The 25,863-nt window shown below is 41.4% G+C and overlaps 1 protein-coding gene across 1 annotated transcript in view; it reads right to left on the minus strand.

The window, feature by feature from the left end:
- Positions 1-2,670: 2,670 nt before the first annotated feature.
- Positions 2,671-25,863, minus strand: part of LOC126072011 (adhesion G protein-coupled receptor E4-like) — a 102,162-nt gene continuing 78,969 nt past the window's right edge. Inside the window, exons 12-16 of the mRNA XM_049876589.1 lie at positions 14,547-14,613; positions 12,478-12,569; positions 7,260-7,440; positions 4,666-4,761; positions 2,671-3,161 (exon numbers count right to left, since the gene is read on the minus strand). Of these exons, the coding sequence (XP_049732546.1) occupies positions 3,042-3,161; positions 4,666-4,761; positions 7,260-7,440; positions 12,478-12,569; positions 14,547-14,613 (556 nt within the window). The 3' untranslated portion in view covers positions 2,671-3,041. The remainder of the gene's footprint in view (positions 3,162-4,665; positions 4,762-7,259; positions 7,441-12,477; positions 12,570-14,546; positions 14,614-25,863) is intronic.

A 25,863-nucleotide genomic window follows, 5' to 3' on the forward strand; every position in this document is an offset into this window, starting at 1 on the left:
ATTTTTTCCTAGTCTGCCTTAGTCTGGAAGCTCTGCTGAAACCTGTCCATCTAAGGTGACCCTGCTGGTATTGGAAATACCGGTGGCGTAGCTTCCAGCGTCACAGCAACATGTCAGCCATCACAGAAACAAACCAACAGATGAGAGTTCTGAGTGTTTATTATGTGCCAGGAACCAGGCCAATCTCTCACATGCATCCTATCACTGAATCTGCATAATTAACTCTGTGCGGTGTTGTTGTTGTGTGCCGTCGAGTGGGTTCCAACTCATAGTGACCCTGTGTGACACAGTAGAAGTGCCCCCTAGGATTTTCCAGACTTTGATTTTTACGGGAGCAGATTGTCAGGTCTTTCTCCCCTGGAATCATTGGCGGAGGGGGTGTTCCAATCAGTGACCTTTCAGTTTCCAGCTGAGTGCTTAACCGTTGTGCCACCAGAGCTACGTCTCTACGGGGTAGTTACAGTTATTGTATCAGAGTCCTGCCAGGAAACAGAAGCACACTCCAATGGAGGAATGAGGTGAGTTTCTTGAAGGATTTATTACAAAGGTGGAGGCAAGTTTAGGGCAAAATAACAAGGGATAATGGAGCACCCGAGGGGTAGTAATGTGGAGAGCTGATAACAACCTCCAGGCCTGTGAGAGGTAAAGGGAGACGGAGGTTACCAAAACCAAAGAAACCAAACCCAGTGCCGTCGATTTGATTCTGACTCATAGCCACCCTATAGGACAGAGTAGAACCGCCCCATAGCGTTCCCAAGGAGCGCCTGGCAGATTCAAACTGCCGACCCTTTGGTTCACAGCCATAGCACTTAACCACTACGCCACCAGGGTTTCCGAGGTTACCAAAGACCTGGAGAAAACTGTAGGAGACTTTGGGTGGAGAAAAACGACCAACCCACGGGCTCATGAGGAGGGAGCTGGGGAAAGAAATATCCCCACTTCACTTTCCTTCCTCCTTTCAATCTCTTGCCAGTGCACTCCATTGACCATGCCCATTCAAACCCCTTCTGGGGTTCTGGTACATCCAGACCAGCTTTCTGGGGCACAGTTCAGGGTGGAGAAGGGGGAAGTGTGGCTCCTGAAGGCAAATGGAGATCGCCCATTAAGTTATTAGCTTTATTTAGTAGATCAGGAAACTGAAGCTCAGAGATGTGAAGCCACTAGCTCAAAGTCACACAGCACAAGTTCTGTAGCTGTGGGACTGGATATTCCAATATGCTGACCCCAAGATCTGTATCTTCTATGGTATCCTATTCTGTTTCTTTGAGGAAGTCTTCTCTGCTTATTCCCTGATATTAGATTCCCAGTCCAGTTGCTACTGCGTCGATTCTGACTCATGGCGACCCCATGTGTGTCAGAGCAGAACTGTCCTCTATAGGCTGAATTTTCAGAAGAAGATTGCCAGGCCTTTCTTCCAAGGCTCCTCTGGGTGGACTGGAGCCTCCAACCTTTTGGTTAGTAACTGAGCCTGTTCACCATTTGCACCATCCAGCGACTTCAGTTTTAACATTTACTATTATTAGAATTTTAAATATTTTTAAAAAACCTTTTGATAACCAAGTCATCATGCATTTGTTAACTGCAGTGCTGAGAAACACACCGAAAAATCGGTAACTTTGGACAAGAAATTGAAAGTGATAAAACAAATAAGGCCAAACCACCACTGTGATACGCCACGTTGTTTGGAGCATTTTTGCTGGAAATACTCAAGAAAAGAAAACTATCTTTAACCTAGGCTTACATTTAGGTTTGAACATGTCATCAGGCAAAAAAAAAGGGAACAGTCCTGGTCGCCTGGCTACAAGCACCCTCCCATCCACGATGTGTCCCTAAGCGTGAGTGATGGTGTATTTTCGTGTTCCAAGAATACAACCGTCCCTTTTAATATTTGTCCATATGGAGAATACTGAGTTAGGCAAACGTTGAGTTATGAAAGGTCTTTGGGGGCATAAAATGCAACACCATACAAGTCAGGGAGAGGAATGGGGAGAGGGGGAGGCAAGAGAGGGTGCTGTGAACTAAATCCAGGTGTTAGCCAAGGGGTCAGAAACTCAACCCCATTTCCCACATTATTAAAAAGCACCCCTTGAGACATCCTAGGTAATTGACCTAATGTCGTTCTTAGTGCTTCTGTTCTACCTCCTGGCTCCTTGCATAGTGCCTGGGGTCTTAAAAGCTTGCAAGCCATCCAAGGCACAACTATTGGTCTCTATTCACCTGAAGCAGCTGAGAAAGAAGAGTCAGGAAGAGATGGAAGAAATGGCATGTGTGACTAATTGCCTCCGTCAACAACTACCTCCTTTGCCATGAGACCAGAAGAAAGTGGATGGTGCTCAGCTACTGTAATCGAACATTTTGATCAAAGATTTTATAGAAGAATCCTGATCAAAGTGGTAAAATGCAGAACAATTTCAAATTCTTATGGAATCCAGACATTCTGGAGCCATTGAGGCTGGACAAACCCCTGAAATCGTTTCCCTGAAATAATTCTTTAAACCCTAAACCAAAAATATCTCCTGAAGTAGTCTGTAAACCAAACAACAACTAACTTAGCTTATTTAGTAAATAATGTCTGCCTCGAACATTGTGCTCTTTGAAAGAATTATGTCTATGGGATCAAATTGGCCACAGCAACTGGAAGGTCAGGTAGGAAGCTGAGGTGGCAGTGAGTTTATGTTAATTGAGGAGGAACAATTTGGTAGAGGGGGGTGACAACGGTTTTACAGTTGAAGAATGTAACCAATATCACTGAATTGTGCTTGTAGAAATTGTTGAATTGGCATGTTTTGTTTTACTGTTTATACTTTGAACAAGAATAAAAAAATGAGATACCAGAAACAAAACATCAACAAAAACAAAACCATCCCTTGAGCAGGTAATGGCTCATGATCTGCTACAGGATGCTGGTTTTAAGAATTCTCCATGTGTCCCATTCTTTCTAGGGAGCTAGAGAAGGAGTCAACACATCACAGGGAAGAGATATACACGGTGGCACGTGTCCAGTCCACATGTGACCACAAGGGGCTCCATCGATCAGCAGATCATTCCTTTGTCTTTAGCCAGGAAACAGCAGCAAGGTCAGCTGGCGGCTCTGGTTGGGTGGACACAGTGTCTTTGGTGTCTTTTTTCTGTATAAACTCTGATGGCTTCTCCGGAGTCTCCTAATTGGGGGAGATAATATGGAGAAAAGCTGAAGAGAAAGTACCACACCAAAACAGATGCTGTCAAGTCACCTACAACTCCTGGTGACCCCATGTGTGTCAGAGTAGAACTGTGCCCCACAGAGTTGTCAATGGCTGATTTTTCAGAAGGGTTTTCTTCTGAAGCTTCTCTGGATGACTTCAACCTCTAACTTTTCGGTTAGCGGTTGAGCCCATTAACTGTTTGCACCACCTGGGGGCTCCCAAGAGAAATTAATGCCTCCAAAGTTAACTAAAACTTCTAGTATGCCTAGAGATGACAGCTAGAATTTCGGAATGGTCCAATGCTCATTAAAGATGCCCCAATATTTGACTCTGCAGCCCTTTCCCAAAGAACACCAGGATAATGGTTCTTTTTTAGTTTCTGTTATAATTTTATCTTTTTACAAACGCCACGTATTTCCTGCATGGCAGGAGCATTGTAAGCCTTTATATGACCACATTCAATCCTCAGGAAGAGATAGATAGTGGTAACCCGTACTACCCCCATTTTATAGATGAGGAAGCTGAGGCATGAGAAGTTAAGTCACTTGCTCAAGGTTAGGCAATGTAAAAGTGGTGGATCTGGGATTTGAACCTAGGCTGCACTTAAACACTACAGTGATGGCACCTGTGAGGATCAATCACGATTGTAAGGTTGTTTCCTCAGTACCGAAAACAGTGCCTGGCATATACTAGACACTGAATAAATATTTGTTAAATAAATGATGACGTCTGGACAAATATCCTTTGGATATTTGTGGAAAGACTGTAAAAAGGAAGGAAGGAAGAAGTAGAAAGAAAGAAAGAAAAGAAAGAAAGAAAGAGAGAAAGAGAGAGAGAGAGAGAGAGAGAGAGAGAGAGAAAGAAAGAAAGAAAGAAAGAAAGAAAGAAAGAAAGAAAGAAAGAAAGAAAGAAAGAAAGAAAGAAAGAAAGAAAGAAAGAAAGAAAGAAAGAAAGAAAGAAAGAAAGAAAGAAAGAAAGAAAGAAAGAAAGAAAGAAAGAAAGAAAGAAAGAAAGAAAGAAAGAAAGAAAGAAAGAAAGAAAGAAAGAAAGAGAAGAGAAGGAAGGAAGGAAGGAAGGAAGGAAGGAAGGAAGGAAGGAAGGAAGGAAGGAAGGAAGGAAGGAAGGAAGGAAGGAAGGAAGGAAGGAAGGAAGGAAGGAAGGAAGGAAGGAAGGAAGGAAGGAAGGAAGGAAGGAAGGAAGGGAAAAAAGCAAGAAATAGAAAAGCAAGAAAGAGAAAGAAAAGGGGCAGAAGGGAAGGAGGAAGGAAAGCAGGAAGTGGGAAAGGAAAGAAGGAAGGAGGGAAGGAACGAAGGAAGAGTTTTTCTGGCTGTGGTCTCAAAAAACAGAAACTTCAGCTGCACAATGGCAGGAAGCTAATGCAATCTCTCTTTTCTTTCAGATCAAGGAACCAGGAAGCTCCTGGTAGCACAAGATGTCAGGTTCAGACAAGTCCATGGCATTGCAGAGAGGAGGATCTTACCATTTTGGTGTGGGTAGTAGACCGAGACATCTCAGTGCTTTCCACTTCAACTCCTTTCCACTTTGCAGTAAACCATTTCTTGTATTCCCTTCGAACCTGGAAGATTGAAGGATATGGAGACTGCATTACATCCAGAGCTTGGTGCAAAAGAAAGGGCCCTAAAACGGGAGGCTAGAGGTACAGATGCCGAGCCCTACCTTCTGCTATTCTTTCAGGGGTTTTGTGTACAGTCTTGGCCACGCTCATCCTAGTTCATTTTATTCAAATTAAACTTTCTCAGCTATGGAAAGGGTGCTTGCTAAGTGCCAGGCATCATAAGGGCTCAATATATGGTGATGATGATGGATTATGATGATAATGATGTAGGTGGTGATGAAGATGGAGATAACGAAGGTGATTATGGTGATGATGATGATAATGAAAGTGATTATGGTGATGATGAAGGTGATGATATGATGTTGATGAAGATGATGATGGTGATGATGATGGAGGTAATGAAGGTGATTATGGTGGTGAAGACAATGATAATGAAAGTGATTATGGTGAAATATGTTGATGAAGATGCTGATGATAGTGGTGATGGTGATGACGATGATGATGAAGGCCACCACTTATTGAACACTAGCTATCTTCCAAGGAGCCCTGGTGGTGCAATGGTTAAGCACTCAGGTGCTAACCGAAAGGCTGGTGACGCAAACACACCCACTGGTGCAAACCCACCCAGTGGGCCCACAGGAGAAAGACCTGGTGATCTGTTCCTCCCATGTAAAGATTACAGTCTAGGAAATCCTACGGGGCAGTTCTACTCTGCCACATGGGGTCAATATGAGTTGGAATGAACTTGACAGCACCCATCAACAAGCTATGTTCCAGGCTCTTGACATGCACTCTGTCATTTAATCTGATGAGGAAGGTGTTCCTCTTACCCTCAATTAATGATGAAGAAGTTGAGGCTCTTGGAGGTAAACCGACTTCTCTATGGTCACAGACCCAGCTTTCGAAATCTTGTCATTCTTACTTCAGAACCCTAGCACTAACCATGGCACTAAACCACCCTCATGATCCCATGAATTGCCTTCCTTGAACCTCCTTAACATGTCAAATGACTGTTAAATACTTAATGCTAAGACATGCAAGTTGCATTTTACTTCTTCTGTGTGAGGAGTACCAAGCGTTCAGAAGGCACTAAAAGACTGGAAGAGAATTAATGAAGTGTTAAGCTGTTGTGTTTGTAACGAGCATTTTAACTGATTTTAGTTCTACTCAATTGCAAAGGACAAAGCCAAGAAAGCTATTTCTAATCTATGTGAAGAGGATAATTATAGTAATGACTCTCTGTGAGAACTTAATGTCTGCCGAGGACTGTGCTGGGAAATTTATATTGCATTATCTCATTTAATCCTCAACACTATAAAGTAGGTATTGCCACATTTGCAGATAAAAAAAACAATGCTCAGAGAGGCTAAGCTGTCCATCCAATGTCGCACAACAACATACTCATTGGAAGAACTTGGATTAGAGCAGAAGTCTCTCTGAGCTTGTGGGAGGTTGTGCCAAAAGTCCAATGTCCCTCCCAATAGTGCACCTCACTACAGTAGGATTATTCTTCCCCTCCAAGGTGAATTCAGGTATGCTTTATGACTTGCTTCGGCCAATGGAATGAGGGTGGAATTGATATGTGTCAGTCCTGAGTAGAAGCTTCAAAAGAGTGTAAGTGTGATTTCCCTTGATCACTTTTTCCTTGGCTGTGAGATCACCAATGTTCTACACCGGGGCTGCCCCCTCAGCCTAGATCCCCGAGTGAACGCAATGAGTTTCGACCCACAGGTATGTGGCAAGAGCAAGAAATAAACCTTTACTGTTGTAACCCACTGAGATTGGGGGAGGGCTAATTGTTTTCTGTTGTTTGGTTTTTGTTGAAAAGATACACATCAAAATATAAATGAATTCAAGAATTCCTATGTGTACAACTCCGTGACACTGGTTACATTCTTCAAGTTGTACAACAATTCTTGTTATCCTTTCCACGTTTTCTCACCACCATTAATGTACTCACTGCCCTCTAAGCTCATCTAACCTTTCGAGTTGGTTTTGTCAATTTCATCACTTACGGATAGATAATTCTCTAAAACAGCAGAACGCTCAAGGCAAAACATTCTTCACTAATTAAGCTAAACTATTGTTTGGTTGAAAGATGATTTCAGGGGAATAGTTTCAGTTTAAGGTTTAAAGATTACCTCAGGGCAATAGTTTCAAGGAGTCATTCAGCCTCTGTGACTCCAGTAAGTTTGGATTGTGTGAGAATTCAAAATTCTGTTCCACATTCTACCATTTGATCACTAGAAGAGGGCTATTTGTTACGACAGCATAATCTGTGTTATTCTGACTAGTACAATGCTCTTAAGAAATATGTTAGGATGCTGAGAAGATGAGACCCAGAGCACATGGCAGACCCAAACAGAGGCCAATCTATCTTCCCAGAACTGAGAAACACAAAAATACAAAAATAAAGGGTGAGGGAAGGGCAAGAATGTGAGTAGTGATTCAATGAGATTTTGGGGCTATCTAGCAAGTCAGGAAATAATTAGCCTTACCTGGCGACTAAGGACACAGTACACCGTGAAGAGCAAAACTCCCTGCAGGACATTGATGATGGTGAATATGTAGGCAATGACTAATCCAGCCGTCTTCCCTACTGCTTCAACCATAAAAAAACCAAGGCCCCAAGAACAGCCCAGGATAAATAGCTGAGCAATGGCTTTAAATGTCATGACTCTGGGGAAAAAAAAGAGAAAAGATTAATAATAACCACATTTTTCAGGCACTTATGGAGTCTTAGGTGGTGCAAATAGTTAAGCGCTTAACCAAAGGCTTGGTGGTTTGAACCTACTCAGAAGTGCCTCAGAAGAAGGGCCTGGCAATCTCCTTCTGAAAGGTCATGGCCATTGAAAACCCTATGAGCATAGTTCTACTCTGATGTACATGGAATCACCATGAGTCTGACTCAACTAGATAGCGACTTTTTTTAAACATGTTATTATATTTATTATTTATTTAGAATATATATATTATTCTATTTCCTATACTTACAAAATCAATACTATTTTATATTTTAAAGTATGTAATAGATATACTTATACGTAAATAAAATAACATATTATTATAACAAGATTGAAATATAACATAAATATTTTAAATAGAATATCAGTATATTACATATGTTAGTTGCTGCCAATTCACCTCTGACGCGTGGCCGCTCCACGTGAGCAGAGTGAGAATACCCGTAGGGTTTTGAAGGCTGTGACCTTTCAGAAGCAGGCCTGTCTTCCAAACTGCCTCTTGATGGGTTGGAACTGCCAGCCTTTTGGTTCATAGCTGGGCACTTAACTATTTGCACTACTCAAAAAAACCAAAAAACCAAACCCGTTGCCATCAAGTGACTCATAGTGGCCCTATAGGATAAAGTAGAACTGCCCCATAGGGTTTCCAAGGAGCGGCCAGTGGATTGGAACTACAGTCCTCTTGGTTGTTGTTGTCGTCAGGTGCCGTCCAATTAGTTCCAACTCACAATGACCCTATGTACCACAGAACAAAACACTGCATGGCCCTGTGCCCTCCTTACAATCATTGTTATGCTCCAGCTCATTGTTGCAGCCACTGTGTCAATCCATCTCGTTGAGGGTCTTCCTCCTTTCTGTTGACCCTGTACTTTCCCAAGCATGACGTCCTTCTCCAGGGACTGATCCCTCCTGACAACATGTCCAAATTATGTAAGACGCAGTTTTGCCATCCTCACTTCTAAGAAGCATTCAGGTTTTACCTCTTCCAAGACAGATTTGTTGGTTCCTTTGGAAGTTCGTGATATATATATTCAATATTCTTCGCCAGCACCACGATTCAAAACGTCTCTTCTTCTTCGGTATTCCTTATTCATTGTCCAGCTTTCACATGCATATGATGCGATTGCAAAAACCGGGGCTTGGATCAGGCACACCTTAATCTTCAAGGTGACAGCTTTGCTTTTCAACACTTTAAAGAGATCCTTTGCAGCAGATTTGCCCAATGCAATGTGTCTTTTGATTTTTTGACTGCTGCTTCCATGAAATCCTTGACAACTTCAATCTTTTCTCCATTTGTCATGATGTTACTTATTAGTCCAGTTGCAAGGATTTTCGTTTTCTGTATGTTGAGGTGAAATCCATACCAAAGGCTGTGGTCTTTGATCTTCATTAGTAAGTGCTTCAAGTCCTCTTCATTTTCAGCAAGCAAGGTTGTGTCATCTGCATAATGCTGGTTGTTAATGAGTCTTTCTCCAATCCTGATGCCCTGTTCTTCTTCATGTAGTCCAGCTTCTCTTATTATTTCCTCAGCATACGGATTGAATAGGTACGGTGAAAGGAAACAACCCTGATGCACGCCTTTCCTGACTTTAAACCGCTCAGAATCCCCTTGTTGTGTCCTAACGACTGCCTCTTGATCTATGTACAGGTTTCTCATGAGCACAGTTAAGTGTTCTGGAATTCCCATACTTCCCAACAGTATCTATAATTTGTTATCATCCACACAGTCGAATGCCTTTGCATAGTCAACAAAACACAGGTAGACATGCTTCTGGTATTTTCTGCTTTCAGCCAGGATCCATCTGACATCAGCAATGATATCCTTGGTTCCATGTCCTCTTCTGAATCTGGCCTGAATTTCTGGCCGTTCTATGTTGATATACTGCTGTAGCCGCTTTTCCATGATCTTCAGCAAAATTTCACTTGTGTGTGATATTAATGATGTTGTTCGATAATTCCTGCATTCGATTGGATCACTTTTCTTTGGAATAGGCATAAATATGGATCTCTTCCAGTCAGTTGGCCAGGTAGCTATCTTCCAAATTCCTTGGCATAGAGGAGTGAGCACTTCCAGCACTGCATACTTTTACTGAAACATCTCAATTGATATTCCTTCAATTCCTGGAGTCTTGTTTTTCGCCATTGCCTTCAGTGCAGCTTGGACTTCTTCTTTCAGTACCATCAGTTCGTGAGCACATGCTACCCCTTGAAGTGGTTGAAAGTTGACTAACTCTTTTTGGTATAATGACTCTGTGTGTTCCTTCTATCTGCTTTTGATGCTTCCTGTGTCGTTACGTATTTTCCCCATAGTATCCTTCACTATTGCAACTCAAGGCTTGAATTTTTTCTTCACTTTTTTCAGCTTGAGATACGTGGAGCATGTTCTTCCCTTTTGGTTTTCTGTCTCTAGCTCTTTGCATGTGTTTTTATAATACTTTGTCTTCTCGAGCCATCCTTTGAGATCTTCTGTTCAGTTCTGTTGCTTCATCATTTCTTCCTTTTGCTTTAGCTGCTTGATGCTCGACAGCAAGTTTCAGAGTTTCCTCTGACATCCATCTTGGTCTTCTCTTTCTTTCCTGTCTTTCAATGACCTCCAGCTTTCTTCTTTGATGTCATTCCTCAACTCATCTGGTCTTCCATCATTAGTGCTCAGTGCATCAAATCTATTCTTGAGATGGTCTCTAAATTCAGGTGGGATATACTCGAGGTCATATTTTGGTTCCTGTGGACTTGCTCAGATTTTCTTCAGTTTCAACTAGAACTTCCATACGAGCAATTGATGGTCTGTTCCACAGTCGGCCCATGGTTTTGTTCTGACTGATGATATTGAGCTTTTCCATCATCTGTTTCCACACATGTAGTCAATTTGATTCCTGTGTATTCCGTCTGGTGAGGTCCAGGTGTATAGATGTCGTTTATGTTGGTGAAAAAAGGTATTTCCTATGAAGAAGCCGTTGGTCTCACAAAATTCTATCATTCAATCTCCGGCACTGTTTTTATCACCAAGGCCATATTTTCCATCTACTGATCCTTTTTCTTTGTCTCCAGTCAGTCCCACCTGTCTGTCAGTTTGTCGTACTGTGGGGGCTTGTGTGTTGCTGTGATGCAGGAAGCTATGCCACTGGTATTCAGATACCAGCAGGGTCACCCTTGGAGGACAGGTTTCAGCTGAGGTTCCAAATTAAGACAGGCTAGGAAGAAGGACATGGCAGTCTACTGCTGAAAAGAATTAGCCAGTGAAAACATTATGAATAGCCGCAGAACACTCTCTGATAGCATTGCTGGAAGATGAGCCCCCCAGGTTGGAAGGCACTCAAAGGATGACTGGGGAAGAGCTGCCTCCTCAAAGTAGAGTCGACCTTAATGACGTGGATGGAGTCAAGCTTTCGGGACCTTCATTTGCTGATGTGGCACGACTCAAAATGAGAAGAAACAGCTGCAAACATCCATTAATAATCAGAACCTGGAATGCACGAAGTATAAATCTAGAAAAATTGGAAATTGTCAAAAATGAAATGGAATGCAGAAACATCAATATCCTAGGCATTAAAAAAAAAAAAAAAAAGTGAGCTGAAATGGACTGGTATTGCTCATTCTGAATCAGACAATCATATGGTCTACTATGCTGGGAATGAAAACTTGAAGAGGAATGGTGTTGCATTCACGGTTAAAAAGAACATTTCAAGATCTATCCTGAAGTACAACGCTGTCAGTGATAGGATAATATCCATACAGCTACACAGAAGACCAGTTAATACGACTATTATTTAGATTTGTGCACCAACCACGAAGGCCAAAGATGAAAAAAACGGAAGGTTTTTATCAGCTGCTCCAGTCTGAAATTGATTGAACATGCAATCAGATTGCATTGATAATTACCAGTGATTGGAATTTGAAAGTTGGAAACAAAGAAGAAGGATTGGTACTTGGGAAATATGGCTACGTTTTGGTTAGCAAAGGCTTAATCCCTGGGGAATTTTTATATATAATCCATTGCCATTGAGTCGATTCCTAGTCATTTTATTAAAAAACCATTATTCTCAATGGTTTGGATCATGTCATGGATTGAATTGCGTCCCCAAAATGTCAATTTGACTAGGTCATGATTCCCAGTATTGCATGATTATCTACCATTTTACCATCTATTGTTATTTCCCTGTGTTGTAAATCCTGTCACTATGACATAGTAAGATGGATTAGTGGCAGTCACATTGATGAGATCTGCAAGATTACATAGTATCTTAAGTCAATGTCTTTTGAGATATAAAAGAGAGAAGAGAGCAGAGACATGGGGAACTCATACCACCAAGAAAGCAGCACTGGGACCAGAGGGTGTCCTTTGGACCCAGGGTCTCTGGACATGAGGAACTCCTGGATAAGGGGAAGATTGATAACAAGGACCTTCCTCCAGAGCCGACAGAGAGAGAGAGCCTTCCCCTGGAGCTGATGCCCTGAATTTGGACTTGAATCCTACTAGACTGTGAGAGAACAAATTTCTCTTTGTTAAAGCCATCCACTTGTGGTATTTCTGTTACAGCAGCTCTAGACGACCAAGACAAGTCGGCAGCAATGAGAACGGAGTAGCTACAATCAAGGAGAATGGAGTCCAGAAGTGGGTGGACTCTCAGGTGCAAAGTGGGTAATATTGACAATCTTGGCACTAAATTCATATGAAGACTATGTCACACAAAGGAGACACTCGATGGATGTCTGCTGTGTACACAAATGAGGCAGTGCAATAAGCCACTTGAAAATCATAGTTTTTACTTCTTCTCCAAGTTCTCCTCACATACTCCTCCTATAAAAAAAAAACAAAAAAGTTTTTTTTTTTTTTTTTTTTTTTTCTCCTATAGCACCAGGAAAATCTACATCATATTTTCTACAGGTGTCTTCCTTCCCAGAGAGAATGGTCCTGCAGAAATGTGCCATAAGGACAACTCTGTGGTTACTACTGGGTCTGTTGCTTTCTCACCTGGTATCCTGAATGCTGGAAACCTCCTTATTGAGGGAAGAAAGTTTGCTTTTCAAAATCCACAGAATTAGGAAGTAGAACACCAAGTTTATCTGTGAAAACAGCATGAAAAATCGACTTAGAATTTGTTTTTTTTAGTCCATTACTTGCCATGATCACCACCTAACTTGATATGATCACCACCCGTCTGCAGTTGGTCAGACTGTGGTCGCCTGTGAGTTTTTGTGATGCTTGAAGCTATGCCACTGGTATTTCAAATCACCTGTGATGGACAGGTTTTAGTGAAACTTCAAGACTAAAATAGGCCTAGAAGAAAGACCTGGAGATCTACTTCTGGAAATTAGACAATGAAAAGGCTATGGGTCACAACGGAATAATGTCTGATACAATGCTGGAAGATGAGCCCCCTAGGTTGGAAGACACTGAAAATGCACAGTGGCTACAACAATGAACTCGAGCATACCAACAACTGTTAAAATAGCACACAATTTGCCAATGAATTGCATGTGGCATGTGAGAGAAGGAGCGGAGTGACGTGATTCCAAGGTTAATAAACTAAGGGCTCAGGAGGAAAAAGGTTCCGTTGACTGAGTTGGGGCAGGAGCAACTTGGAAGACTAGTTCAAATCAAGAGTTTGGTTTTGAACATGCTAAGATGCCTATAAAATACTCAAGTTTAGATGTCAGGCTGTTGTTGTTATTGGCTGCTGACTCCCAACTCATGTCAACCGCAAGCACAACAGATGAAATGCTGCCTGGTCCCGCGCCATCACCACGATTGGCTATGAATCAGATGTTTATGATCCATAGAGATTTCATTGGTTGATATTTGGAAGCTGATCACCAGGCCTTTCTTCGTATTCTGTCTTAGTCTGGAAGCTCTGCTGAAACCTGCTCAGCATCGTAGCAACACGCAAGCCTCCAATGACAGACAAGTGGTGGCTGCACATGAGGTGCATTGGGTGGGAACGGAACCTGGATCTCCTGTGTGGAAGGTGAAAATTTTGTCACTGAGCCACCACCGCCCCCTTTAGACGTCAGGTAGCCAGGTTGAATTTGTATGTCTGGAGTTGAGAAAAGAGGTCCGGGGTGAGTATATACACTTGGGAGTTGTCAGGGTATAGGTAATTATTGAAAGCCATGACTGGAGGAGATCACCAGGGAGTGAGTGTAGGTAGAGAAGAGAGAAAGTATATGGACCAGCCCTGAGAGCTCCAGTATTGACAGGAGGAACCCAGAAAGGTGGCTGTGCAGGAGCAATCAACAATCTAGGGCCCATGGGCCTGATCCAGTACCCAGTCTGTAATTTGTTTTTGTAAATAAGGTTTTATCGGAACACAATCACAGCCATTCAATTACACGTTGTCTATGCCTGCTTTCATATTGACTTACAATATGCTTACATATTGACTTGGCCACCTGACATCTAAAGCCCTGGGTGCTACACATGGTTTATGCTCAGCTGGTAACCGAAAGGTTGGAAGCTTTGAAGCCACCCAGTGACACTGTGGAAGGCCTGGTGATCTGCTTCCTGTAAAAATTACAGCCAAGGAAACTCTCAGTGCAACATGGGGTCGCCATGAGTTAGAGTCGGTTTAATGGCACAGGACAGCAACTGCCTGACATCTAAACCTGAGTACTTCATAGGCATCTTAAAGGTAGCGTATTCAAAACTGAACTCTTGCTAGGCAAAGCCTAGCAAAGACAGTAATTCAAAGATGAGGGATGGATCACATTAGCCTAAATGTTATTTTCATCTCATTTCGACTTCATCAGATGAGAAACAACATTCTCTATGCCTGAGCAACACAGCTCTGCTGTTGTTGTTGCAGGCCATCAATTCGATTCTGACTCATAGGCACCCCATATGACAGTAGAATTGTCCTATAGGGTTTCCTGGCCTGTGATCTTTATGGGAGCAGATTTCCAAGTCTTTCTCCACTGGAGCCATTGGGTCAGCTCAAACTGCCAACCTTTCAGCTAGCAGCCAGAGTGCTTAACCGTTTGTGCCACCAGGACTCCTTAACCCAGCGCTAGCACACCAGTGAATACCTGCCTCTGGGTACCTACCAAGATAATGATGGCCACTGGTCCCAAGAAGCTCCAGATAAAGCCTTTATCAAGCTTCAGCCAGCAACTGTTGAGAGAGAGAATGAAAAGCTGGAGAATGTGACCAGTTACCAGTTGTAGTCAAGTCGATTCCATATAGCCTCATGTGCCAAATAGTCTGGGTTCAAATCCCAGCTTCCCTCCCATCCACTAATTACGCAAGGCACCCAAACTTTGGTGTTACAGCCAAATAAGTCGAGCTCTGTTGCTGATAATACTAACGTGTCTTGTTGATGTGAGAGTTAAATGAGCCAGCGGCCATTGTTGTTAGGCGCCATCAAGTTTGCTCCGAGTCATAGTGACCACGTGTACAACAGAAAGAAATGTGGCCCAATCCTGCTCCAGACTCACAGTCATTGTCATGTATGAGTCCACTGTTGTAGCCACTGTGTCAATCCATCTTGTTGAGGGTGTTCCTCTCTTTTGCTGACCTTCTACTTTACCAAGCATGAATGATATCCTTCTCCAGGGACTGGTACTTCCTGATAACACGTCCAAAGTGTGTGAGAGGAACTCTTGCCATTCTTGTTTACAAAGAGCATTCTGGCTGTACTTCTTCCAAGACAGATTTTTTCTTTCTTCTGGCAGTCCATGGTATATCCAATATTCCTCCCCAATACCACAATTCAAAAGCAAAGATGTCACTTTGATGACTAAGGTGCACCTGATCCAAGCCATGGTCTTTTCAATTTCCTCCTATGCATGTGAAAGCTAATAAACATAAAGCCCTCAAAATAGTTCTTAACAGATAGTAGGCACTTACAACTATTAGATATCGTTACTCTCTGGACTTGACCAATATCAAAACCAAACCAAACCCATTGCCATCAAGTTGATTCTGACTCATAGTGACCCTATAGACCACCACAGATTTGTATATATGCATATGTGTATGTATACATATATATATACATATATAAAGATATGGTGGTTTCAGGAAACAAGAAGAAGACAGATGAGACCAATGAGTGTTTTTTTTAATGCTTCTTTTTCGCTGGTGGTGCAGTGCTTAAAGTGCTCAGCTGCTAACTGAAAGGTTGACAGTTCAAACCTACCAGCTGTTCCATGGAAGAAAGTTGTGGCAGTTTGCTTCTGTAAAGATTTACAGCCTTGGAAACCACACGGGGGAGTTCTTTTCTGCCCTATAGGGTCATTATGAGTCTGGATCGACTGGATGGCAGTGGGAGTGCATTTTATTCCCTACCTAAGTCAACACTAAGCAATATTCAGACACCAACTTCCTATTTCTCAGCTCTCAGCTGAAGATGGCATATTTCTTTATATTACAAGCAGCCCTACCACCACCATCACCATCACCTCTACCCATTGCCATCAAGTTGATCCTGACTCCGGGCGTCCCCATGTGTGTCTGAGGAGAACTGTGCTCCACAGGGTTTTTGATGCTGAGTTTTCAGAAGTAGATCACTAGGCCTTTCATCCGAAGCATCTCTGAATGGACTCAAACCTTTGTGAGAAGGTAGAGGGCTTGGATTCAGGGTCTTCTAGCAGAATGTGAGCAACACCAGGGGTTATTAGTTCAGGATCTGGATTTTCAGATGGAGTCAGATGTGGGGCCTAGTCTGCCACCTACAGGCTGTATGGTCTGAGCCTCGGCTTCCTCCAGTGTAAAAGAGGACCAACAGAATTGTTGGACCTATTAAATGATATGGGTACAAAGTGTTCATCTAAAGTGCCTGGCAAGAGATAAAGCTCAATAAATGTAGTTAAAAACAGATACTTGTACACTGATATTCATTGAGGCATGATTCATAACAACTAAAAAGTGAAAACAACCCAAGTACACATCAACAGAAGAATGGATTAACAAAATGTGGTCTCTCCATACAGTGTAATATTATTCAAGCATAAAAAGAAATGAAGTTCTGATACGTGTTATGACATGGATGAAAGAAAACATTATGGTGAGTGAAATAAGCCAGTCACAGAAGGACAAATATTGTATGACCCCGCTTACATGAAATATCTAGAATAGGTAAGGGAAGCGTATAGAGACCAAAATTTATTAGTGGTTACCAGGGGTGAGAGAGTAGGAGGGAAAGGGAATCATTGCTTAGAGGACACTGAGGTTCTCTTATGGATGATGGAAATTTTGGGAAATGGAATGTGATGAACATCATTAATGCCACTGAATTGTACGTGTAGAAAAGGTTGAAAGGGCAAATGGTTTATTTTATGTATATATGTATATCTATACATACGTGTGTATATATATATGTATATATAGAACCAAAAACTCACTGCCCTCAAGTCAATTCTGACTCATAGTGACCCTATAGGACAGATTGGAACTGCACCATAGAGTTTCCAAGGAGCACCTGGCGGATTTGAATTGCCGACCTCTTGGTTAGCAGCCATAGCACTTAACCGCTACACCGCCAGGCTTTCTATGGGTGACGGGTGGGAAGGCGTGTTTCTCTGGTTACCAGTTACTCTGACTCCTGTTGGGAGCTCTGTGATTGTGCCTTCCCATATTCCTTGTCCAGAGTCATTGCTGTCTGTGTTCCAAGATGGCCACGCTGGGCCATGTTAGTTAGCAGAGGACTTCCACTACATATGTCTCCTCATTCTCTCTTTTCCATCAGTTTCTTCTTCCATTCAACAAAGCATCTTGTATGTCTCCCAACAGGAGACAGAGCAACTGGCACGAGAGGAACATGCTTTCCCACCCCTCAACCTTCTGGTGAGTAGAAGCAAAAACCTCCCCATCCCAGCAGCGCCTACTGCCAGGGTCCACAACACGACCCCCTCTTGGACCCACCTCATTCCCTCCCATCGCATGCTTTTTTGCTTTCTTCCTTTTCTTTCTCCCTCCCACCTAGACCCATACAGCACCTCACCTCTCTTCCCACTGGCCCCCGGCTCTGCCCCACCCCTACTCACCTGTCTCCACTATGCCAACATTTTTCCTTTTTCTTCTCCTTCTTTCTTCCTCTCCCCTAGCCCCATATGCCACTTCTTCCCCCTTCCCAATGGCCTCCTGGTCCACCCCACCCCCACCCCCACCCACCATCTCCCACTGTGCCACCCTTTTTTCCTTTCTCTCTCTTTCCTTTTCTCTATCCCTCCCATCTAAGTTCATATGCCACCTGTCACCCTTCCTGATTGCCCCCAACATGCTACTATGGTTATATTGCCCTTGGCACTCAGGCCCACTGCTGCGCTTGGCCTGTACCACTCCTTCACTCCCGCCGCTCAACCAGCAGCTGAATGGTGGGCAGTAAGCCCATACCATGCCCCTTCTGACACCCCTGCCCATTTGGTGAGGGGCTGTTTGAATTTTCCCAAACTGCTGGACCAACATCAGGAGGCAGACAGCACCTGCCCAGTTTACCCTCAGCCTCCTTCCCTAATCACTGCACAATGAAGCAGGCTTACCCTGCCTGCTGCTGCTCTGCCCACCCGGACAGTGTGGTGAGAGCTATCATGCCCATACACAAGCAAGCAGCAAAGCACACCCATCCCACCTGCTCTGAAATATCAAAACACAATAAAAAAGGAGGACAAAACAAATGAACATACAACCAATAAATAAAGAAAATAGTACCTTAATGTCTCAGAAACAGCAGACAATATCAAAACATATGAAAAATCCAAACAAGATGGCTCCAGCAAGTGACCAAAATAATTAGATAACTTTTGGTTGAAGGAAAGGCATTGGAACTCCCTAATATGGAATTCAAAAGACTAATATTTAGGGATCTCCAAGAAATAAGAAAAGAGGTCAAGAAAAATGCAGACAAAACCAAGGAAAAAATCATGGAAAACACGGACAAAAACCAATGAAAACATACCCCAAATCAAGGAAAACACAAAGCAACAGAAGAATTAAGGAAAAATAATACTAAAAATGTCAAAATAAATAAACAACTAGAAATAATACAAAAGCAGCAACTAGAAACTGAAAAGAAAAACAACAAAGATTCAGAAACAGATATTCAAAAGATTTTTTTTAAATAATTTTTATTGTACTTTCAGTGAAAGTTTACAAATCAAGTCAGTCTCTCATATATAAACTTATATACACCTTACTCCATACTCCCATTTACTCTCCCCCTAATGAGTCAGCCCGCTCTCTCCTTCCAGTCTCTCCTTTCCTGACCGTTTTGCCAGTTTCTGACCCCCTCTACCCTCCCATCTCCCCTCTGTACAGGAAATGCCAACACAGTCTCAAGTGTCCACCTGATACAAGTAGCTCACTCCTCATCAGCATCTCTCTCCAACCCATTGTCCAGTCCATTCCATGTCTGATAAGTTGTCTTCTGGAATGGTTCCTGTCCTGGGCCAAGAGAAGGTTTGGGGACCATGACCCGGGATTCTTCTAGTCTCAGTCAGACTATTAAGTCTGGTCTTTTTATGAGAATTTGGGGTCTGCATCCCACTGTTCTCCTGCTCCCTCAGGGGTTCTCTGTTGTGCTCCCTGTCAGGGCAGTCATCAGTTGTGGCCAGGCACGATCTAGTTCTTTGGTCTCAGGATGATGTAAGTCTCTAGTTCATGTGGCCCTTTCTGCCTCTTGGGCTCACAGTTATCTTGTGACCTTGGTGTTCTTCATTCTCCTTTGATCCAGGTGGCTTGAGACCAATTGATGCATCTTAGATGGCCACTTGTTAGCATTTAAGACCCCAGATGCCACACTTCAAGGTGGAATGCAGAATGTTTTCTTAATAGAATTTATTTTGCCAATTGACTTAGTTGTCCCCTGAAGCCATAGTCCCCAAATCCCCGCCCTTGCTCCACCGATCTTCAAAGAATTCAGGTTATTCAGGAAACTTCTTTGCTTTTGGTCCAGTCCACTTGAGCTGACCTTCCCTGTATTGAGTGTTGTCCTCCCCTTCACCTAAAGTAGTTCTTATCTACTATCTAATTGGTAAATAACCCTCTCCCTCCCTCCCCCCTCTCGTAACCACAAAAGAATGTGTTTTTCTCCATTTAAACTATTTCTCAAGAACTTATAATAGTGGTCTTATGCAATATTTGTCCTTTTGCACCTAACTAATTTCACTCAGCATAATGCCTTCCAGGTTCCTCCATGTTATGAAATGTTTCACAGATTCATCACTGCTCTTTATCGATGCGTAGCATTCCATTGTGTGAATATACCATAATTTATTTATCCATTCATCCGTTGATGGACACCTTGGTTGCTTCCAGCTTTTTGCTATTGTAAACAGTGCTGCAATAAACATGGGTGTGCATATATCTGTTCATGTAAAGGCTCTTATTTCTCTAAGATATATTCTGAGGAGTGGCATTTCTAGGTTGTATGGTAGTTCTATTTCTAACTTTTTAAGGAAATGCCAGATAGATTTCCAAAGTGGTTGTACCATTTTACATTTCGATCAGCAGTGTATAAGAGTTCCATTCTCTCCACAGCCTCTCCAACATTTATTATTTTGTGTTTTTTGGATTAATGCCAGCCTGTTGGAGTGAGGTGGAATCTCATCGTAGTTTTAATTGGCATTTCTCTAATGGCTAATGATCGAGAGCATTTTCTCATGTATCGTTAGCCACCTGAATATCTTCTTTAGTGAAGTGCATGTTCATATCCTTTGCCCAATTTTTAATGGGGTTGTTTGTTTTTTTGTGGTTGAGTTTTAACAGAATCACATGGATTTTAGAGATCAGGCACTGGTCGGAGATGTCATAGCTGAAAATTTTTTCCCAAGCTGTAGGCGGTCTTTTACTTTTTTGGTGAAGTCTTTAGATGAGCATAGTGTTTGATTTTTAGGAGCTCCCAGTTATCTGGTTTCTCTTTGTCATTTTTAGTAATGATTTGTATTCTGTTTATGCCTTGTATTAGGGCTTCTAACGTTGTCCCTATTTTTTTCTTCCATGATCTTTATTGTTTTAGTCTTTATGTTTAGGTCTTTGATCTACTTGGAATTAGTTTTTGTGCATGGTGTGAAGTATGGGTCCTGTTTCATTTCTTTACAAATAGATATCCAGTTATGCCAGCACCATTTGTTGAAAAGACTATCCTTCCCCCAATTAACTGACAATGGGCCTTTGTCAAATATCAGCTGCTTATATGCGGATGGATTTATATCTGGGTTCTCCATTCTGTTCCATTGGTCTATGTGCCTGTTGTTGTACCAGTACCAGGCCCTTTTGACTACTGTGGCTGGATAATACGTTCTAAAATCAGGTAGAGTGAGGCCTCCCATTTTCTTCTTCTTTTTCAGTAATGCTTTACTTATCCGGGGCTTCTTTCCCTTCCAGACGAAGTTGGTGATTTGTTTCTCCATCACATTAAAAAATGTCATTGGAATTTGGATCAGAAGTGCATTGTTTATAGAGATGGCTTTTGGTAGAATAGATATTTTTACTATGTTAAGTCTTCCTATCCATGAGCAAGGTATATTTTTTCCACTTATGTAGGTCCCCTTTAGTTTCTTGCACTAGTACTTTGTAGTTTTCTTTGTATAGGTCTTTTACATCTTTGGTAAGATTTATTCCTAAGTAGTTTATCTTCTTGGGGGCTACTGTGAATGGTATTGATTTGGTGATTTCCTCTTCGATGTTCTTTTTGTTGGTGTAGAGGAATCCAAGTGATTTTTGTATGTTTACCTTGTAACCTGAAACTCTGCTGAACTCTTCTATTAGTTTCAGTAGTTTTCTGGAGGATTCCTTAGGGTTTTCTGGGTATAAGATCATGTCATCTGCAAACAGAGATAATTTTACTTCTTCCTTGTCAATCCGGATACCCTTTATTTCTTTGTCTAATCCTAACTGCTCTGGTTAGGACCTCTAGCACAATGTTGAATAAGAGCGGTGATAAAGGGCATCCTTGTCTGGTTCCCCTTCTCTAGGGAAATGCTTTCAGGCTCTCTCCATTTAGAATGATGCTCGCTGTTGGCTTTGTATAGATGCTCTTTATTATGCTGAGGAATTTTCCTTCAATTCCCATTTTGCTGAGAGTTTTTATCATGAATGGGTGTTGGAGTTTGTCAAATGCCTTTTCTGCATCAATTGATAAGATCATGTGGTTTTTGTCTTTTGTTTTATTTATATGGTGGATTACATTAATGGTTTTTCTAATATTAAACCAGCCTTGCATACCTGGTATAAATCCCACTTGGTCGTGGTGGATTATTTTTTTGATATGTTGTTGAATTCTATTGGCTAGAATTTTGTTGAGGATTTTTGCATCTACGTTCATGAGGGATATAGGTCTGTAATTTTCTTTTTTTTGTGATGTCTTTACCTGGTTTTGGTATCAGGGAGATGGTGGCTTCATAGAATGAGTTAGGTAGCATTCCATCATTTTCTATGCTTTGAAATACCTTTAGTAGTAGTGGTGTTAACTCTTCTCTGAAAGTTTGGTAGAACTCTGCTCAAAAGAAGATTTTAGGAAAAAATTCGAAATGATGGAAGACAGAATCAGTGAGATTGAAGAGAAATTCACGGAAGCCACTTTGTTTGAGGAAACATCAGATAAAAGAATGAAGAAAAAATTAAAAAAAAACCTAAGGCTTACGTGGGACACAAGAGTAAAAATTTGTGTGTGATCGAAGTTTCAGAACAGGGGAAGAAAATGGAAAACATAGAAAAGACTGTTGAAGATTTGCTGGCAGAAAACTTCCCAGACATCTTGAAAGATGAAAAGTTGGCCATCCAAGAAGCTCAACAAACCCTTATAGGCTAGATCCCAAAAGAAAGTTACCAAGATATACCATAATCACAGTTGCCAAAGACAAAGACAAAGACAGAATCCTGAGAGCTGCTTGGGAAAAATGAATAATCATTTACAGGCGGGAAACAATAAGACAACAATCTGATTACTTGGCAGAAACTACGCAGGCAAGAAGGCAATGGAATGACATATATAAAACCTTGAAAGAAAAAACTTCCAACAAAGAAGAATATACCCTGCAAAACTCCCAAATACAATGGCAAAATTACAGCATTTCCAGATAAAGAGAAATTAAGAGAACTCATAAGAACCAAACCAAACTTTCAGGAAATAGTGAAGGGTGTCCTTGAGTTAGAGAACCAACATCAGACCACAACCTGAGTCTAGGACACAGGACAGCATCAGACAGATACCAACCTAGGTAAAGAAGTCTCAATAACAAAACAAAGCTAAAAGACTTAATACAGGGAAACAGAGACATCAATCTGTAAATGATGACAGCATCGAAATAATAAAAGGGGGGAATAAATGGTGTGGGTATAGATCTTTCCAATGAAGAGGAAGTCAAGGCCACAATAAAATAACAATAAAAGGAACGCAGACAGGAAAGTAGGAGAAATACAGAAAACATTTGCACCCCAAAACAGCATAACAATATGACACCAAAAAGCTCATACCTACCTATAATCACACTGATTGTAAATGGCTTAAATGCACCCATAAAGAGGCAGAAAGTGGTGGAATGGATGCGGGGGGGAACAACTCATCAATACACTGTCTACACAAGACAAACCTTACAACGAAGGTATAAATATACTAAAAATTAAAGGATAGAAAAAAACATATCAAGCAAACAGTAACCAAAAAAAAAAAAGAAATGGCTAATACTAATCTCAGATAGAATAGACTTTAAGGCAAAGTCCACCATAAGGACAAGGGAGGGCATTATAAATATCTGTACACAAATGACAGGGCTCCAAAATACATAAAACAAACTCTAACACCACTGAGAAAAGAAATAGTTCCACAAAAATAGTAGGAGATTTCAACACACCCCTTTTGGTAAAGGACAGAACATCTAGAAAGTAACTTAACAAAGACACAGTAGATCTAAAGGCCACAATCAACCGACTTAATCTCATAGACATATATAGAACACTCCACCCAATGGCAGCAAAGCATACATTCCTCTCAAAAGCACATGAAACATTCTCCAGAGTAGACCACATCTCAGGCCACAAAGCAGCCCTCAATAAAATCCAAAACTTTGAAATAACACAAAGCATTTTCTCTGATCACAACGCCATAAAAGTAGAAATCAATAACGAGAAAAGCAAGGAAAAAGATTAAGTACATGGAAACTGAATAACACCTTCCTTAAAAACAACTGGAGAGCAGAAGAAATCAAAGAGAGAATTAAAAAATTCCTAGAATCAAATGAGAATGAAAACATATCATATCAAAACCTTTGGGACACAGAAAAGGCAGTGCTTGAATGTCAATTTATGGCAATAAATGCACACATCAAAAAGGAAGAATGGGCCAAAATCAAAACATTTGCCCTATAACTGGAACAAACAGAACAGCAAAGGAGGCCCACAGCCACCAGAAGAAAGGAAATGATAAACATTACAGAAGAAATAAATGAACAGAGAACAGAAAAAACATTTGGAAGAATCCACATGACCAAAAGTTGGTTCTTTGAAAAGATCCACAAAATCAACAAATCATTGGCCAAAATGACAAAAGAAAAACAGAGAAGGAAGCACATAACTCAAATAAGAAATGAAATGGGTGACATTACAACAGACCCAACTGAAATAAAAAGAATCATAACAGAATAGTATGAAAATTCTATTTCAACAAATTTGAGAACCTAGAGGATATGAACACATTTCTAAAAACACATCACCTACTTAAACTAATAACAAACGGACAGAAAATCTGAACACACACATAACAAGAGAAGAGATTGAAGAGGTAATAAAAAAAAAAAACTCCCAAGACAAGAATCACATGATCATGTCAATTGACCAGAAATGGCATTTGATAAAGTCCAATGCACATTTCATATAAAAACTTTCAATAAAGTAGGAATAGAAGGGAAATTCCTCAACACAATAAAAGGCACCTATGCAATATGAACGGCCAACATGACACTCTACAGAGGGAGGCTGAAAGCATTCCCCCTGGCAACAGGAACAAGACAAGGGTGCACTTTATCACCAGTCTTTTTTAACATTGTACTGGAAGCACCAGCTAGGGCAATAAGGCAAGATAAAGAAACAAAGGTTATCCAAATTGGAAAGGAAGAAGTGAAACTACCCCTGTTCACAGATGATGTGATCCTATACATAAAATACCCAGATGTTTCCACAAAAAAACTACTGAAACTAGTAGAAAGATTCATCTCAGTAGCAGGATACAAGAGCAACATACAAAAATCAGTTGGACTCATACACCAAAAAAAAAAAGAACATTTAAAAGGAAAGCAGGAAAACAATATAATTTATAATACTGCCTAAAAAAAATGATAAAGATTATGGGAGAAACAACAGGAACAATACTAGGGGCCCTAACACACATCATAAGTAGAATACAAGCCATAACTAACAATGCACAAACCCCAGAAGATAAGCTTGATAACTGGGAGCTCCTAAAAATTAAGCACTTATGCTCATCAAAAGACAATATAGGGAAGGTCAGCACAACCTGACCAAGACAAAGTAATAGAACCTTTGTAGACACGTCCAAACACCTTGAGGGAATGACTTAATGAGGCTGAGGGCTAGGGACCTAGGTCTCGGAGGACAACTAGGTCAACTGGCATAACATAGTTCGTAAAGAATGTTCTACATCCTATTTTGCTGAGTTGCGTCTGGCATCTTGAAAGCTTGGGAGGAGCCATCTAAGACACAAGGAAAACATTAGTCCAAAGGAATAATGATAACATCCTCTAGCAGCCTGACCCCTGAGCCCAGAAGAACAAGATGGTACCTGGGCACCACCACCGACTACTCTGACAGGGATCACGGTAGAGCGTCCTGGACAGAGCTGAAGAAAAATGTAGAACAAAGTTCAAATTCATACACACACACACACACACACACACACACACACACACACACACACAGACTTACTGGTATGACAGACACTGGAGTAATCTCCGAAGCTACAGCCCCCGGACACCCTGCTAATTCAGAACTAAAGCCACTCCCAGAGTTCACCTTTCAGCAAAGATTAGACAGGTCTATGACACAGTATTGGCCATTTTCAGTCAGAAAACCATATGGTCTACTATGCCAGGAATGACAAATTGAAGAGGAATGGTGTTGCATTCATCATTAAAAAGAACATTTCAAGATTCATCCTGAAGTACGACACTGTCGGTGATAGGACAATATCCATAAGCCAACAAGGAAGACCAGTTAATACGACTATTATTCAAATTTATGCACCAACCACTAAGGCTCAAGACGAGAATATTGAAGATTTTTACCAACTTCTGCAGTCCAAAATTGATTGAACATGCAATCAAGATGCACTGATAATTACTGGTGATGGGAATGTTGGAAACAAGAAGAAGGATCGGTAGTTGGAAAACATGGCATTGATGATAGAAATAA

This window comes from Elephas maximus, chromosome 3, assembly GCF_024166365.1.
Source record: "Elephas maximus indicus isolate mEleMax1 chromosome 3, mEleMax1 primary haplotype, whole genome shotgun sequence".
Classification (NCBI taxonomy): domain Eukaryota; kingdom Metazoa; phylum Chordata; class Mammalia; order Proboscidea; family Elephantidae; genus Elephas; species Elephas maximus.